Raw genomic sequence first — 15,882 nt, 5'->3', positions numbered from 1 at the left:
TTCACTGAAAGAGTAGTTGGGTGTTGGAACAGGCTGCCCAGGGAGGTGTTGGAGTCACAAGGTGTTCAAAAAACATGTAGACATGGCTCTCTGGGACATGTTTTGATGGCTTCTATGCTATAATACCAATGTTAGCCTCACCTACGCCAAAGTCATTAGCAAAGCAGGAGGCAGCCTCTTGTGTGTAAACTAGTTTATAGTCATGTAACTATAGGGTGAGATGTACATTCCAGAGATGTGCCTTCCCCATATTTTCTGAACTGGACAATACTTGGAGAATGACAATCCAAAACACTTTAGAGGAAACAGTGGCCTCCTCTTCCATAAAATCCTACTCATGAGCTGAACTGGAACTTGAGGTGAATGAATAAATTCAGTTTTCTCTGATAACTACATGTCTGTATGATTCTAACCTTCCACCATATAATCGGACACCCATATTGTATGTTTTGGTCTCCAAACCAAACAAAATATAATGTAATGCAGTAATTTCTTTATTTTCAAGTTAAGTCTTCAGTTACATTTCCTTTTTCATCTCTGCACACAGATTAGATGCTACTGTTACAAATTATAAGTATCCAATATTGTTCTGTCTGGTGAAATAAACATCAGTGGCAGCAGTTTTTCAGTGTGGTGTCTGACAGTATTGCAGTTTGATTGGGAGCAAAAGCTTTCATCTGACCAGTATTGCTTCAGCATCTGTGGAAGTACTTGCCCTATAATGCAGGAAAAATTCTTCACGTGACAATGCTTGTTTGTTGTTGACAAAACACTGTATTTTATGAGAAAGCCATTGTCTTCTAACTTAGAGTAAGGAGAAAAGTTAAGGAAAGAGTGGGAAGGTATATTGAAAAAGAAGAACTGAAAATAGATTCAGATACAGAACAAAGTTGCTTGTGATCAAGTAATTTATCCCACAAATCCATATTTTTTTTGTTCGCCTTGGTAGTGCTGATTTACCAGCAGTGTCTTGCCTGACAGCTTCACACAATTTTCTTGGGCTGGGCAAGTGCTAGTGTTGATGCCATTGCAAGTCTGAACTGGATCCGAGACATGAAACCAAATGAAAGCATAAACACAATTTTGCTGGCTTGCTCTTCAGCTGAAAGAAATTCCTCATTAAGTTGGAAACACTGCCTCATAGAACAGTCGCCTGAAGTCAGCATGCTATGAAAAGAGGAGAAAGCAAGAAACAGGAGGCAGAAATAGAGAAACTTGACTTGCCTCAGAGACAGCTTTAGCAGTGTCTCAGTCCTGCTACACTACACTCATATGTGCCTTCTTAGTCTTGCCATAACATTGTTACCATCACAGTATCACAGTATCACTAAGGTTGGAAGAGACCATCTTGATACAAGAATCAAATGACTGTTCTGCATGCCTCATGAACATCTGAACTTAACATTTTTTGTAATAACTTTTTTGTTGTTTTGTAATGCTAATGATTTCTGCCTTTTTTCCCCATCACCCCAGTTGTGTCTGCTCTGAATAAAGCATGGTGTGTGAACTGCTTCGCTTGTTCAACCTGCAACACTAAGTTAACACTCAAGTAAGTGCATCGATGTGTGATGCCTTCAAAACTTAATAGTGGTTATCTTCAAAGTGTAGCTGTTGCTGTAAGTGTAACTGTTACAGTAAGAAAAATATAAAAGCAGCATTGAGAAAATACGTGCATCTTTCCTTCTGTTGTTCCACTTAGTATTTTATAACTCTTTCAACTGTCTGTTTAGGTCTTCCTTCAGTTATTCTTCTTAACTCTTCTCCCTTTCTATCCTTGATTTTTTCCTATGTTTAACTCTAAAGGGATAAGTTTGTTGAAATTGACCTAAAACCGGTCTGCAAACACTGTTATGAGAAAATGCCAGACGAATTTAAGCGACGACTTGCCAAACGGGAACGCGAAGCAAAGGAAAAAGAGAAGCAGAAAAAGAAAAAACCAATCTGTCTGTAAACTTTTTTTCCTTCTTGCCACCACCTTTGCTCCTTTCTTCCTTGGTCAGTGCTAAGGATGCTTTTCTTTTAAATTCTTGCATGAATTTAAGGCAATCAAAATGAAAATATTTTTCAAACAGCTGCAACTTGAAATATTAATTATTCCATCATCTTACAGTTTAGTCTCTACAATTAGATTTGAAAGGCTTTTTAGGTGACGTGGTTAATAAAGTTGGACATTTGGATAAAAAAGTCTATAGCTTAGGGTATTGTAGTAATTACTGTTTACAGCGTATAACTTTGTAAAAGTAACTTCATATATAATTTGCAGTTGTAATTTTTTGCCTGTGCACATTTAATAGGATATTTCTTAAAAATTCTTTTTCACTGCCCCTGCTGCTAAAACTTTGTCTGATTTTTGCTTTGTTGTTTTAGGAATAAATTTGTTGAGTTTGATATGAAGCCTGTCTGCAAAAAGTGTTATGAGAAGTTTCCTCTGGAGCTGAAGAAAAGGCTGAAGAAACTAGCTGAAACTTTGGGAAGGAAGTAAAGACTTCATCTGCTCTCCACTACCTTTGTGAAAATCTTACATATATTACTTGGCTGGGGTGGGGGAGGCTGCAATCAGACAACAAATGATGTATGCCTTCTGTCAAATTGAAGTGTCTTAAAATTCTCTATTCTCTGTAGGTGTATACTTAATTTTTGGTAAATAGACCATACTTCCAAACTAAACACCAGCTCCCCTGAAAGATTTCACTGATAATGCAGTTCAGCTGATGCAGGTGACCTACTCTGCACTCATCTCTATTGAGTTTTACAGAGAGGAAACTTGCTTCTGAATACCTGTGAAAACAAACTGTGCAAATGTGTTCAGCTATAGAGGCATGCATTTCCATTTACATTAATGAACGTATTAACCTTCATGTTAAGCATGTACACAAAATGTGCCCCTAGGCAAGTGACTTGGGCAAAAAAACAATGTACTTCCCAAGCATGATTTTTTTCCATGAGGCATTTTTTGCCAGGTCATCTCATTAAGGAGCCTTGTTTCACCTGGTTTAAAAAGTTTCAGATTTCTAAGTAGAGTCACTGCACGAATTACTTACTTCTGAGAGATTATGCTTACATGATGAATCATTGTACGTCAGGCTTAGCATGAAATACCTACATAAAATATGTATTCCTGCTGCAAGAAATGAGCATACTCGGAACTACTTGAATTTTGCTATATTATACATTAAGTTTTATATATGCCTTTGCAATCTATTTACTTTCTGTGCCTTACTCTGCTGGACCATACATAACAGTGTTCCATTATACATACATACACATATATATATATAGTTTTTTATTTTTTACTTTGTATTTTTATGCAAAAACTAAATACAAAAGTTAACATACTTTGCCTTAACTATACACGATGCGAGAAGTGTTTTGTTTCAAATGTGAACACCTGAGCTTAAAATTTATCTTCTAGACTTCCTTGGTTTTCAGAACAATACTGAAAATTAGTACTTCAGTTAACTAGCAATATTACTTTTACACCTATGAGTGTAAACAGACATTTGATCCTGCTAGGATCTATTTCTTGAGCCATCCTCAAGAACTGAGTTCACAAATCATCAGAATTCCTTATACATTTATTTTTTTTTCTACTATTGACTTCTCTCCATGCAAATCTGGTTTTATTTTTCCCTTTCTTATAGAAAATACAGTTACTTAGGACTTTTTGATGGTACTACATTATGAAGTATGCAAACTTTTTTTATTATTATTTTTTATATTAGTGACTTAAATTTTATGTAATTACATGATAGGAAGTAAAACTTTTTTTCATGTTTGTGAAAGATCAGTTGCTTTAACATGTCTGCTTTCCAATGTCATCAATAAAGGCTATGTTATTAAACCTCTTATCACATCTCTTAAATGATTACCTGAGAAGGGGGAGAAAGCAACTAGACTGTCTTGGTTCCCTATGCCTTTATCTGTGGCTGTATGTAAATACTTCCTTATTATCCTGATTTAAAGGAGACAAGCCTTTCCTAAATATACCACTGTAGTTAGTTCTTGGGTTTGTAACAGAAAGTGTAGTTTGCTTCATAAAGAAATGTGTGAGCCAGAACAGGCAGGATGTGAGAACAGCTACAAAACTGTGACTGAAATGCAAACAGTAATAAATACATTCTTTATAGGTTGCAAACCAGGGGACCTCTGCAGCAGCACCCAGGCAGAGGCACACAGTGAGGAGCAGGCACTGCAGAGCTTGGTCCTTGATAGAGAGCAAAAAAAAGCTTTGGAACCTGCTGCTTTTGCCTGTATATCAGGGACTTCTGCAGCCATAGTTTGCCCCTGTGCTTTCATCTCTCACACAGCAGGGCAAGAACCTCAGGCACACTGTATAAAGCATTATCTGCGTTATCTGAACACAGATGTTCTGTTTGTCAAACACACCAAGACAGAAACAATTAGAATGATCTATGTGCTGCAAGTGACTGAAGCATGTTTACAATCCTTCTCTCCGATCTTCCAGTACACAAGAGCAGTTTGGTTCTCATGGACATTTTCTGAATTTACATAGTTGCTAGCATTTCCTAAAGAAAGTATCTTGTCTGTATTTAAAACATACACCTTCCTATAATTTTGAATCTCCTCCTTTTACTGTAATGAAATCATTGCCCCAAACTTCAAGTTTGGTGCTAAGTAGGGTATTTTGGGGCTAATTTATCCTACATAGTTATTGAATGCCACAGCAGTTCAGTAACTGAAGGCAGTCCTGACTGTGCTTAACACATCCCCAGAAAACATTTACATAACTAGCATCGTGGCCCTGTTGGGATTTTGGACTGTGCCATGCATTGAGTAAAGCATACTCATCAATGCTTCCTTTAAACTGTAATTTACTTCTTGTTCTAGGTTTTTCATGTTATACTGACAGTACTTATTTTCTTTCAGTCTGTGTATGCACAGCCTTATGCTCAAAGAGTTGGGAAGTGCCCCTAACTTGAGGCTAAACTGCAAGACCTGACCTGACTCACATCCACATTGCCTGGGGTTACATCCATCTACAACAGTGGCCAAAGCTGTCACGGGCCTCCTGTCAACTCTGGTATCCCAGTAGCCCTAACACAGGAGGGGTTTTTTTTTCTGTTTCCAGGTTGCTGATGGCCAATGCTATGCTAAAGTTCACCAAGGCAGCAGGTTTTATTTGATGAACATGAGCATGTGTGGTGCTAAGAGCATCTGAGGATACTTGAGGGTTCAAAGCCTGATCATGGAAAATTCCTGAATCATGGAAAAATGTTGGTTGGAATCAACTACTAGAGCTCAGCTACTTCAACCGTCTGCTCAAAGCAGATCTAATTTCAAAGCTGGATCAGTACTGAAAGTCTTGTTCAGGCGAGCTGTGAGTATCTCTACCAAGGGAGATTTCTCAGACTTTTGTGGGCAATATGTTCCAATATTTAATCACTCTCATGATGAAATTCTGCTTTTGTTCAAGTCCTGTCTCAAGTGGAAGGTTCCCCAAACCCATACCACTGATTTGGGAGCTGTCTTTGGGGTGAACTGCCATAGAAATAATACCCCTGGACATTGTCATGAAGAGGCTTAATTAAAAGCAGTTGCAAAATAGAGTCAATGAGTAAGCTGGCAATTAGGCAGCCTGGACAATTACAGGCCCTGGTGCTGAAGCACACTTCCTGGCCTGTCACAATCAAAGATATTTTGTATACCTGCACATACTTTCCTGAAAGAGGCAGAGTTTATTGTTTTTCTACCCATGACCCCTACTAGGTCTCACAAAGAAGGCTGTGAGCCTGGAATGTGGGAATGGATGCCTCGGAAGCTTTGCCCCTTTCTGGTGCATAGGATTAATCATGCATGGGCAAAAGAGATTCCTTTAGGAGCCCCCGCTTAGACTAACAGAGAGCACTTCAGAAAACCCAATGAATGTAGCTGTAGTGGAGAAGCTGTGCCTAAGGCTTTTCTGCTGCTGGCAGTGGCAAGCCCTGTACTCTGTTCCAACAGGTAGGTAGTGAGCTGAAGTGAGCAGTCAGGTTGCAGGGATATCACTAGAGGCAACTTCTTCCTGGTTAACTGCCTTCCTGGTCTGGTGACAACATGCTGGGCGCTGCTACAGTCATGGGTGAAAGATGGTAACCAGTGTCAAGGCATTGAACCTCATCTGTATGAAGGCAACTTTCCATGCCTCCTCATCAACTGAAGAGCAGTAACTTCTGCCAGTGAGCCAGCTCCAGCATTGTCCTCTCCACTAGCACCAAGGCTTCTGTTATGCAGTCTGGCATGTGTTGATAAATTGTTTAGCAACCTTGGTTATAGACATAGTATTAAATACTTAAAAATAGATACCCTTTCTTCTTAGAGAATTAATTCTAATGTCCACATGAATCACCATTAATAAAAGAGGGTTAATTCTTTCAGTCAGGGGATTACATAGATGCTGGGTTGGTGCTTTTGATGGGTGTGGTTTGGTGGGTGGTGTTTGTGGTTTTTTGTGTGTGTGTGTTTGGTTGGTTGGTTTTTTTTCCCCTTTCTGACAAAGATGGTAAGATGTCAGTATGATATGGAGATATCAGTATTTTGGGAGTGTAGCAGGAATTGTATGGCTGTCCATGGGTTGTTTGAGATTGAAAATGGGAGAACTTTTTAATGATGCTCCTTCAAAGACAGAGCCCAGTGGTCTTGAAGTGGTCTTGAAAGACCATTCCAACCCAAACCATTCCATGATTGCATAATCTTTCAATGAAAGTACTGAATTTGGTTTTGCACATAGGAAAACATTCCGTGATAACGTAAAGCCCACACACAAATGGAAGCCGGTCTAGTAACAAAGCTGCAGTGGCCATTTCCCCCTTAAAATTTACAAGGATACAAAGCCAAGGCAGCCTGGCTTCCTATGGAGGCTGACAACCCTTAAGCGTTGCTCTTCCCCCTGCCTCGCTCATCTTACCGGTCCGTGCCAGTTCACTTGTGCGCCCTGCTCCCTTCATCCGCGCGTGGCTCTGCCGAACGGCCTCGCGGGGAACGGGAACAGGATGTACATCACCGGCGCGGCACGGGAATGGGCCCTAGACGGGACCGGTCCCGTTGCCATCTCTCATCCTTCTGCCCAGGGAAGTGGTGGCGTGTCTCTGGAGGTGCTCAAAAAGCGTGTAGCCGTGATATTTTGGCGCATGGTTTAGGGGCCATAGCGGTGTTCGGTTGACGGTTGGATTTAACGATCTTAGAGGCCTTTTCCCCCGTTAATGAGTCTATAGTTTTACGCCCCACCCCCCACCACCCCTCGCGGCAGCGGCAGCGGCAGCGGCAGCGGCGCGCTCCCGCTCCCGGCCTTCCCACGGGCGCATGCGCGAGGGCGGATGCGGCCCCGCCCTGCAGAGGGAAGCGGCCGCTAGCGGGGCGGCCGGTGGGGTTTCGGTGTTCTGTGCGGTTGCGCGGGAAGTTGCGTAACGCGCGACGGCCGCCGCTTCCTCCATCCCTCCCCTGCGAAGGCCGGCGGGCAAGGCGCTCTGTCTGGAGGGAGGCCGGGTGCGGCCCCCGCCGTGGCGCCATGATGCGGCGTACGAAGCCCGAAGTGGAGCGGTACGTCGCCTCTGTGCAGGCAGCCGCATCTTCCCCCAGAGAGGTAAGCAATGCCGGCGTCGGGCCCTGTCGGGAGCTGCCAACGGACCTTCCGCGGCCTTGTCCTTCTCGTCCACGCCGCTCAGTTGTGGCTGCTCGCGGCCGCCCGGCCTGGCTTGGCTCGGTGGGTCCTGTGGTGGGGCCGTTTCCCACGGCTCATAGCGCCAGGCTTCAGAAGCAGCTCGTACGGTGCCGCAGCAGCGGCCCTTCCTCGGTTTCGGAGGGGCGGCGGCTTCCCGCGCGGGAGCCTCGCTGCTCCTGCCGCACCGATAGGGGCCCGGCGACTATTTCTGTGTACCGTGGCTGGCTTCCCTCACTGTGTCGGGCCCCGCCGTGCCGGGGCTTAGTAAGTTCTTCACTTCCTCATCCCTAGTCGTATGAGGAAGTTGTCTCTGGCGTATTTCTGAGTCAGTAAACTCAGGGGTTTTTCAAGTCGAGTACGGGAAGCTGCTGTGAGAGAGGGTGGGAAATGGTGTACAGATCGAGCAGTCTGTTACAATTCATGAGAGCTATTTAAGCTTGAAATGCCATGTTCTACTGTTTTGAAAGGATTTTATTGCAGAGGTAGAATGGTCAGCAGTGTGTTGTGCAATGTGAATGCATCCATGTTCACCATTATGTAGCAGGGCCTTTATGCAGGGCCTGCGTACAACATCATCATTTGTACCTTTCCCAACAGTAACAACGTTATCCTGTGACTTTAATTGGCTTGGGTGCTGTTTAGGCTAGATAATGTCCAATACATCTGTTAGAATCAGAGGTGGTTTTCAATTGTTGTGATATTCCTCTTGGACACAAACTAAAAAAAATTCCTCCCCTTCTCTTGTGCTTAAGGCCAGCTGGTGTATATTTAGGGGAGTGGGATTTTAACTAATGCTTACAACTAATTATATAGTATAGTCAATAGTGGAAATAGTTACTGGTTTTCTTATTGTGTTGATTTGGGATGGAGAGGAGATACTTAGCTGCAAAGCATGTACCTGGGGGTTTCTTTTCACACACGTTTAAAAGGAGATGCCAAGTGTGGTTCCACTCTGACATGTTTCAATGTTTCCTTTTTCTAACATACTTAAAAAATACAGACTGATAATGTGAAGTGCCCTAGTAGGCCTGCTTTCTAAACCACTTTTTAAAATTTTGTATGAATAGTACAGGTGGGAGAGAGGGGGGAACGAGTAACTAAAATGGTCTTTAAATCTACATGGTTTGAGTCATAGGTGTAACTATTTCCAGTACTTTGAGGGGTTCACAAGCAAAATGGGGTTTTGGACTGATACTGGGAGCTCCAGTGTTAAATGTATTTGGTTTACATCTGCCTTAATTGTTTTGCCTGTGACATAGCAAGTTCTTCAGCTTGTTCCTTTCACCCTTTTCCTCCTCCCCTCTTTCTGTCCTCTTGCCCTCTGCCTGCTTTTTGTCTATTTATTTTGTCTCTGTTGCTTCCTTGTTCTATCCCCCAAAAATTACTTTTAGAAGATGTTTCACCTTTCATCTATAAAGTATCTGTTCAAGTTACCTTAGACTGACATCAGAAATGAACTACATAAATACATTTACCCAATCTGAGAGTGATGTGGGTAGAGATTGCTTTTTCCATAAGAATGTTTAAACAGTACTGTCTGACAGCATGCTACAGCAGCTGTGAATGACACTCTTGGTTTGAAGTAGGTTTTTTTTCTTTTGCTACACTGAAGCTGATCCCATTCTTTCACTCACTTTAATGAGAAGCGTTTATGAAATACCACATGTATAAGAGTTTGTTGCTTGCTTCGCTTGTAATCACTATATTGCCTAGTAGCGTTTGCTAATTATAGGAGAAATGTTATTCATTCTTAATCCTACATCTTTGAAAAACAAACTCTTAAAGGTGAGGAATGGATTTGAATCAGTAACTAGTTGTCAGATTCAGTAATTTTAAAGTATTTTGCATTATTGAAAGATCACTGAATTATTTTTGAAGTACTGTATGTCTAAAATGTTGCCCATGTTTTTTTCTTCAGAAATCAATGAAAGGATTCCTCTTCGCGAAGCTGTATTTTGAAATAAAAGAGTATGAACTTGCTAAGAGGTAACATGCATTGATGTATGGTGTTTGTGGTTTTCTTCTATTCTATGGAGTATAAGAGAAAGCTAAATTAATATGAAGTTTACCAGAGAAACCAAGATCAGTGTCATGCTGTTTTAAAAATGTGGATATTGAGTACATTTCAATCTTTATGAAATAGCTACTTTATAGAAGATTAGTTACAAGATACTGAAAAAACTTACCTGTTTGGAATGGCTTTTATTTCCTCATTGTATTTTATAGGTCTTACTGTTTCTGTGAACAACTGCCTTTTTTTTTTAACAAACAGAAATACTTGCTAGCCAGTAAGTAGTATCTGTACATATAAAACAATATTACTTCTCACTTTAAGGTCCAGAAAGTTATCTAGAACAAAATATGCCTAGCAGGGTAAGTGTAGTGGTTTAGCACAGTTTGCTTTCACAGACAAACCTTCCACACACAGGTGGGAGGGAAGTACTCATCGGCAGATTCAATTGAACGCTTGACATTAGGTTGTCATAGCTCAGGAAGGAGAGGAGTACTGTTGAAAAACATTGGTCAAATAACTGACTTTTGTCCCCCTCCGTAGATATATATCTACATACCTCAATGTGCAGGAGCGAGATCCCAAAGCACACAGATTTCTTGGACAAATTTATGAAGCTGAGGATAACATAGAAAAAGCTTTTGGATGTTACAAGGTAAATACTATGCGCTATTATTCTTTCGTAAATGGACTTCTAAAATCCTTCTGTTCTGGACATTCTCACACCTATAGAAGAAAATGTGTTCCTGGAAAAATGGTATTATTTATACACCTCTGACAATGGAAAGCATACGTAGCACTGCATCTTCACTTGATGTCATTTCCTTCAGTAGTTATTTCTTCATTTTTTGTTTGGGACTTGATCTTTCTGCTTCCTGCTGTTAAATTCTTCCTATGCCATACATTGCCTTTTGGGTTATGGATTTGTGGCTGTTGTAGAATTCCTTAATGTGGGTTGAATGACAACAGAAGTCTAGTTGCTACTAGGAGACTGTAGTCTTAGTATGTTTTTTCGCTTGTTAGTTTTGGTGGGAGCAGGGGCAGAATGGCAGGATAGATCTCATCTAGATTAGGCTATCCTACAAATGTCAAATTCTCAGTCTGGTTTTGGAGAGGGAGATGATGTGCTCAGAAATTTGGTTGCCAACACAACTCCATGAAATGCTATCACACATGTTAAACTGGCTGTCTTGACTGTGTTTTTAAAAGTGTCTGTATCTGGGTAGACTAGAGGTTGTTGTACTGCTGTGTAGCTAATAGCTAGTGGTAGGTGCAGAGGAGCTGGCTTTTGCATTGTTTTTTATGTGCTTCTGAATTACAGCAGTTGTGTCCAGAATGCTGTAAACCAGTGGTGGCACTTAGAAAGGCTTTTCTTAATATATTCTATATTGATCGATCTATCTAATCTGGCTAGCTGCCCTCATTTGTGTGAGGGTTAACTCTTTCCTGTTCTATATGGATTGTAAAACTGACTGACTTTTTTTGTCTCCTTTGTGCCCAATGGAAAACTAGCGTTCAGTGGAGTTGAACCCAACACAGAAAGATCTTGTCTTGAAGATTGCAGAGTTACTGTGCAATAATGATGTTACTGATGGAAGGGCAAAGTACTGGGTTGAGAGAGCTGCTAAGCTCTTCCCTGGGAGTCCTGCTGTTTACAGGTTGAAGGTAAATTCTGAATTACTTATGTTCAATGGCTTAAGGAAACTTCCAGCATCTGATTGCAGTGTTCTTTGTATGTTATTTTACACGCAACTCTTTCTGTCTGGATTGTTTCAGAATCTTTAACATGAAATCTGAGATATGACTTTCTTTGCAGTCTTGACATTTTTGTCTAGCTTTCAAAAAAGATGCATCTACAGGCTTTCATTCACTTTTTAATGTTTCACGGTTAACCCACTTAAAAAATGCTGAGAAACTATTAGTTGTCATATCTGAGAAGTTAAGACTAGATAAACACTACATTATCTTTCTGTTTTGTCATTTGCAGGAATGTAAACTCAGACTTTCTCAGTCTGTACTGCTTTTTTGTTTTTAAAGCTGTATTATGAACACTTCTGCAGAATGTGAGAAATGTTGTAATCCTCAAATACTGTGTAAATGCTGTCAGTCATGCAATCTCACTTTTACACAGGTATACTAACTGTGTGTAGGTAGGCAACAGGCACATGGGAGTTTTAAGATGTCTGGTTTGTATTGTTTTTTTTCTTATGCAAAGTCATCTGTGGCAGTGTATACTGTCATTGAAACAAAATTTGACAAACATTTACAATTGGTAAGGGACAAATTCTTCTGAGGATTTTGATAGCTATCTCCGTTTAAAAATATTTCAGCAAACTTCATGTAATATCTGAAAGCTTTTAAGAGTAGTGTAGTTTTGAGTCTATGTAGTGGAGTAGTTTAGTACTACAGTTGTTTGAAAGGCTCATGTGGGAAATGAAATATTAACATGTTGCCTTCATGCTTAACAGGAGCAGTTACTGGATTGTAAAGGTGAAGATGGACGGAATCAGCTTTTTGACTTGATTCAAGCAGAACTTTATGCAAGACCAGATGATGTCTACATAAATATCAGACTAGTTGCACTCTACCGTTCAAATAATAGATTAAAAGATGCTGTGCTTCATTGTCAGGAAGCAGAGAAGAAAATACCTTTACAGTCAAGCTTGGAATGGTGTTCCTGTGTTGTAGAGACGCTTGAGGTGTTTAATCATATTTTGATCCTGTGATAGTCTTCCCTATCTTTTTAACTGGTCTATTTCTCTTAGTATCATTACTCTGAGAGCTGTTTCTCAAGTGATTTATCTCCTTCAAATGCAAGTCTGCTGAAACCAGTGGAATTACAAAATACTTCTTGGTTTTTTTTAATTGGAATTTTCTCATTAAAATTAAACCTTATAGAACTATTGAGTTTCTAACTTCAAAAGCTGAGTTAGATACAGCAGTTCCATTAGGGATAAAATTGCTCGGGCAAATAGTTCTCTGGAACTTTGCTGCTGAAGAATATGTTAAGATCTCACCTATGAAACTGGATTATGCAGTAAATGCTACTAATGTGTTTTGGAGAAGTGCTGCCCTTGCCTTCATGGAAGGATGACTGTTCCTTATCCTGTGATGAACTTTCTTCTTTAGGAATATCTGGAATCTTTGCAAGACTTGGAGTCTGATAAAAATAACTGGAGAGCTATCAGGAAAGACTATCTGCTGGCCTATTCCAGCTTTGTCAAAATGACACTTGCTTCTAGAGATGTTCAGGAATGCAGAGAGACACTTGAAAGGTACTATTTTAACTTTCCTGTTAAAAAGTCTCTAATAATTAATTTTTTCTTACTATTCATTGATTTTTACTGGGTTTGAACTTCAGGCTATCTTTTGTAGACATGCAAGCCTTATTTGAATAGTCAGTACACAGTCGTGAAGAAGTCTTACTGATATCCTGAATCAATTAACTCTGTACCTTCTTTCCTTTCAGTAATATTTCTGTATTTTAGCAGTTGACTAATTCAGATTTCCCAGAGAAGTGGAAAAAACAAACAAACAAACAAAAAACACAAACACCAACACGCCACCCAACAACAACAAAGAAAGTCAAAACTACCTCTTATGGATCAGCTTTGTCCTGATCATTTTGGTCTAAATAAACACAAAGCCTACTGAAATAATTAAGAACTTTTATGCATATAGTACAGTTGGGAGGGAGGAAGCCACTTGATGGAAGAACACTCCTTCAGGATAAATATTGATGTTACAGGATCAGCTAAACCAGCTGACTTCAAGGCATTTAATGTGTGGTGCACTTAGTAGTACAAAACAGTGTTTGTAGTCAATATATTAAGATCTGTGTTACTTCTGTTATCTTCCCTTTCCTACTGGTTATTATTGACTTACCTTTGTTCCTTAATTATGCAGTGGCTGTTAATGCCTCTTGTAAAACAATATTCTTCAGTCTGTTAATCTTGAATTTGTATTTGAGGTAATACAAACAATGGTTGAGGAATACTTAATGCTCAGATGTACTTTATTTTCTCTTCTCTGTTACTGACTAAAATTGTTATGGGTTTTCTGTTGCGATTTTATTAGAGCAATACAAGGTCATGGCAGTGCTAACAGCCATTGTAGTTCTGTCAGGCAACTGAAAGTATTTTAACTGTACTCTGGAAAGCCTCTCATGAGTGGAGGTTGTATACTAGTCTACACTTACTCGAATTATCTACAGTATGTTTTGTTTCTGAGGATCCTGTCTATTTGTATTCTGAGCCTTTCTGATAAACAAAGGAAATGGTAAAGCAAAGGGACAAGTGCTTCATGCATGTCTCTGAATCTGCTGTAGAGAACAAGTTTACCCATGTGGTTTGGGAGTATAGTTTTGAAACCAGCTGTTGTAAGATATGCCAAAAAGGACTGTAAATATCTAGGTAGTATTTATTATATTTTGCTTCCAGTAAGCTTTGGAGTTTGAGACTGGTTATTTCTAGTGCAAGTTGGGTTTATCCAACAAAAGCGGTTCTAACCATTGATTCCTGGAGTTACTTGATTCATGTTAAATAATGTTAACCAAAATCATTTGCTATAGCTTTTACCAGGGCACTGTTTAGAATGAGTCTTCTCTGCATTTTAGTTTTGATCGTGTGCTTCAGTCAGTGAAACCGTATGTGAATGGGGCTGATGAGTTGTCTCGGACCTTTGTGGAAATGAAAGGACAGCTATACATGCATGCTGGAACTTTGCTGCTGAAAATGGCCCAGCACAATGAGGCACAGTGGAGAGCTGTGTGTGAACTAGCAGCATTGTGTTATCTGATAAGCTTCCAGGTAAGTAATTTTTCAGTTTATACCTTTTAGTTTGTGCAGTTTGTGAAATGCTCTTGCTGTACTGTATTCCTGAGATGAATTAGTATTTGTGTGCCTAAGGAAAGGCTCCCTTCTCATTCACCAAACCCTGTTCTTTTGTAATTCTTTAAAAGTTTTCAAACAACATGAATAAGGCAAAAGTATCTTCAGCTATTTCTCTTGTCAGAGTAAACTGACTCTTAAAAGGCTAGTGAGTTTATTTGCTACAGTATATTCCTTTTTCTGTAATACAGCTGCACACATGTTAAGTGTTAGGCTTATTGCTATAGGGAGGGAAGGGGATGAAGTGTATCATTCCCATACTTGTTGCATAGAGAGCAGAAGTGAAAAAACAAGCTTAATTTTTTGCCTTATGAAATAAAATTGATTGTCTCTTTGTCACCACTTGCTTTCCAGATGTAATGCTTCCTCTCATGTTCACTTAATGTTACTTTCAATAGCTATAATTGCCCACTGTGGGGTTGTATATGTTTTGGGTGGATTCCATGACACTCCCCACCTCCCCTCTCCAGGATGTGACATTGTGATTTCAGATTAAATCATGGGTTTTTTTAAGTCCTGTAGTTTTATAATACTAAAAAGCTTGTTTCCTAATTCTTAGGACTACTGAGAAAAAGCTGTAACAAATTTCTCCTTACTTTACCAGGTTCCTAAACCAAAGTCAAAGCTAATAAAGGGGGATCAAACTGGACAAGATATGCTAGAAGTATTGGCCTGTGATCGAAAGAGCCAGTCTGGTAAAAAACAACCCAAAACCTACAATACAACTGTGTAGCTACTTTAAAGGCTGAGTGGTTTGTAAAGAACATAGCATTATCTTGAAATGCAGTGTTAATATTTCAGATTGTGATAAAAATCTTCTAGAGCCTGACTACATACATAAATCAGCAATTTTATCCTGAGACCTGATGTTTCCTTTTTATCATGCTGTTAGTGCACATTCTCATTTTTTAAAGTGTCTGTGAGGGTGTTTCACTTCCTCTTTGCCTCTCTAACATGCTAAGATAGAATTTAACTTGTGTGGTCTATTTATCTACTGTAAACGGCTTTTGCCTGATGACAGTACTTTGCAAGTATTGTTAGCCCCAACAGGAAAAGAAAATATTACTGCTTCCCTCTTCATCAACTTTGCTCTTTTTGCTGCTAATGATAGACATTTTTTCAGTTTACAGACTCTTGCACGTTCTAAATGTGAAAAGAGGCACAGTAGGCATGAGGTTCAAGTGTTTCAGAATGGATTTGAATAAGAGACTTCTACTTGTGTTACAGCTACTTGTTTTCAGGACAGTTGCAATGCCTCTAGGATAGTAAAAATACAAAGATGGCTTTGTTTTCACAAAGAACCGAATTTACCAATGGCTTGAGAT

The 15,882-nt window shown here is 39.8% G+C and overlaps 2 protein-coding genes across 11 annotated transcripts in view; both read left to right on the top strand.

Annotated features, from left to right (window-relative positions):
• Positions 1-3,841, top strand: part of LIMS1 (LIM zinc finger domain containing 1) — a 93,251-nt gene extending 89,410 nt beyond the window's left edge. For 6 of the 9 annotated variants that reach the window (XM_068137590.1, XM_068137610.1, XM_068137619.1 and 3 more), the window contains exons 9-11: positions 1,474-1,549; positions 1,804-1,995; positions 2,368-2,446. In XM_068137590.1, coding sequence (XP_067993691.1) covers positions 1,474-1,549; positions 1,804-1,951 — 224 coding nt within the window. In that variant the 3' untranslated portion in view covers positions 1,952-1,995; positions 2,368-2,446. Of the gene's footprint in view, positions 1-1,473; positions 1,550-1,803; positions 1,996-2,367 lie in introns of all 9 variants that reach the window. The other 3 variants (XM_068137581.1, XM_068137564.1, XM_068137554.1) reach the window with 2 other exon arrangements.
• A 3,580-nt stretch (positions 3,842-7,421) lies between these two features.
• Positions 7,422-15,882, top strand: part of RGPD4 (RANBP2 like and GRIP domain containing 4) — a 35,983-nt gene continuing 27,522 nt past the window's right edge. Inside the window, exons 1-8 of one of the 2 annotated variants that reach the window (XM_068137460.1) lie at positions 7,422-7,579; positions 9,576-9,643; positions 10,212-10,323; positions 11,181-11,333; positions 12,137-12,367; positions 12,798-12,943; positions 14,284-14,476; positions 15,162-15,252. In XM_068137460.1, the coding sequence (XP_067993561.1) occupies positions 7,505-7,579; positions 9,576-9,643; positions 10,212-10,323; positions 11,181-11,333; positions 12,137-12,367; positions 12,798-12,943; positions 14,284-14,476; positions 15,162-15,252 (1,069 nt within the window). In that variant the 5' untranslated portion in view covers positions 7,422-7,504. The remainder of the gene's footprint in view (positions 7,580-9,575; positions 9,644-10,211; positions 10,324-11,180; positions 11,334-12,136; positions 12,368-12,797; positions 12,944-14,283; positions 14,477-15,161; positions 15,253-15,882) is intronic. The other variant, XM_068137472.1, reaches the window with a different exon arrangement.

This window comes from Melanerpes formicivorus, unplaced genomic scaffold (assembly GCF_026170545.1).
Source record: "Melanerpes formicivorus ecotype bairdi unplaced genomic scaffold, bMelFor1.0.p_v2 SCAF_1, whole genome shotgun sequence".
NCBI classification, from domain to species: Eukaryota; Metazoa; Chordata; class Aves; order Piciformes; family Picidae; genus Melanerpes; species Melanerpes formicivorus.
This window is presented reverse-complemented; position numbering and strand designations above follow the sequence as displayed.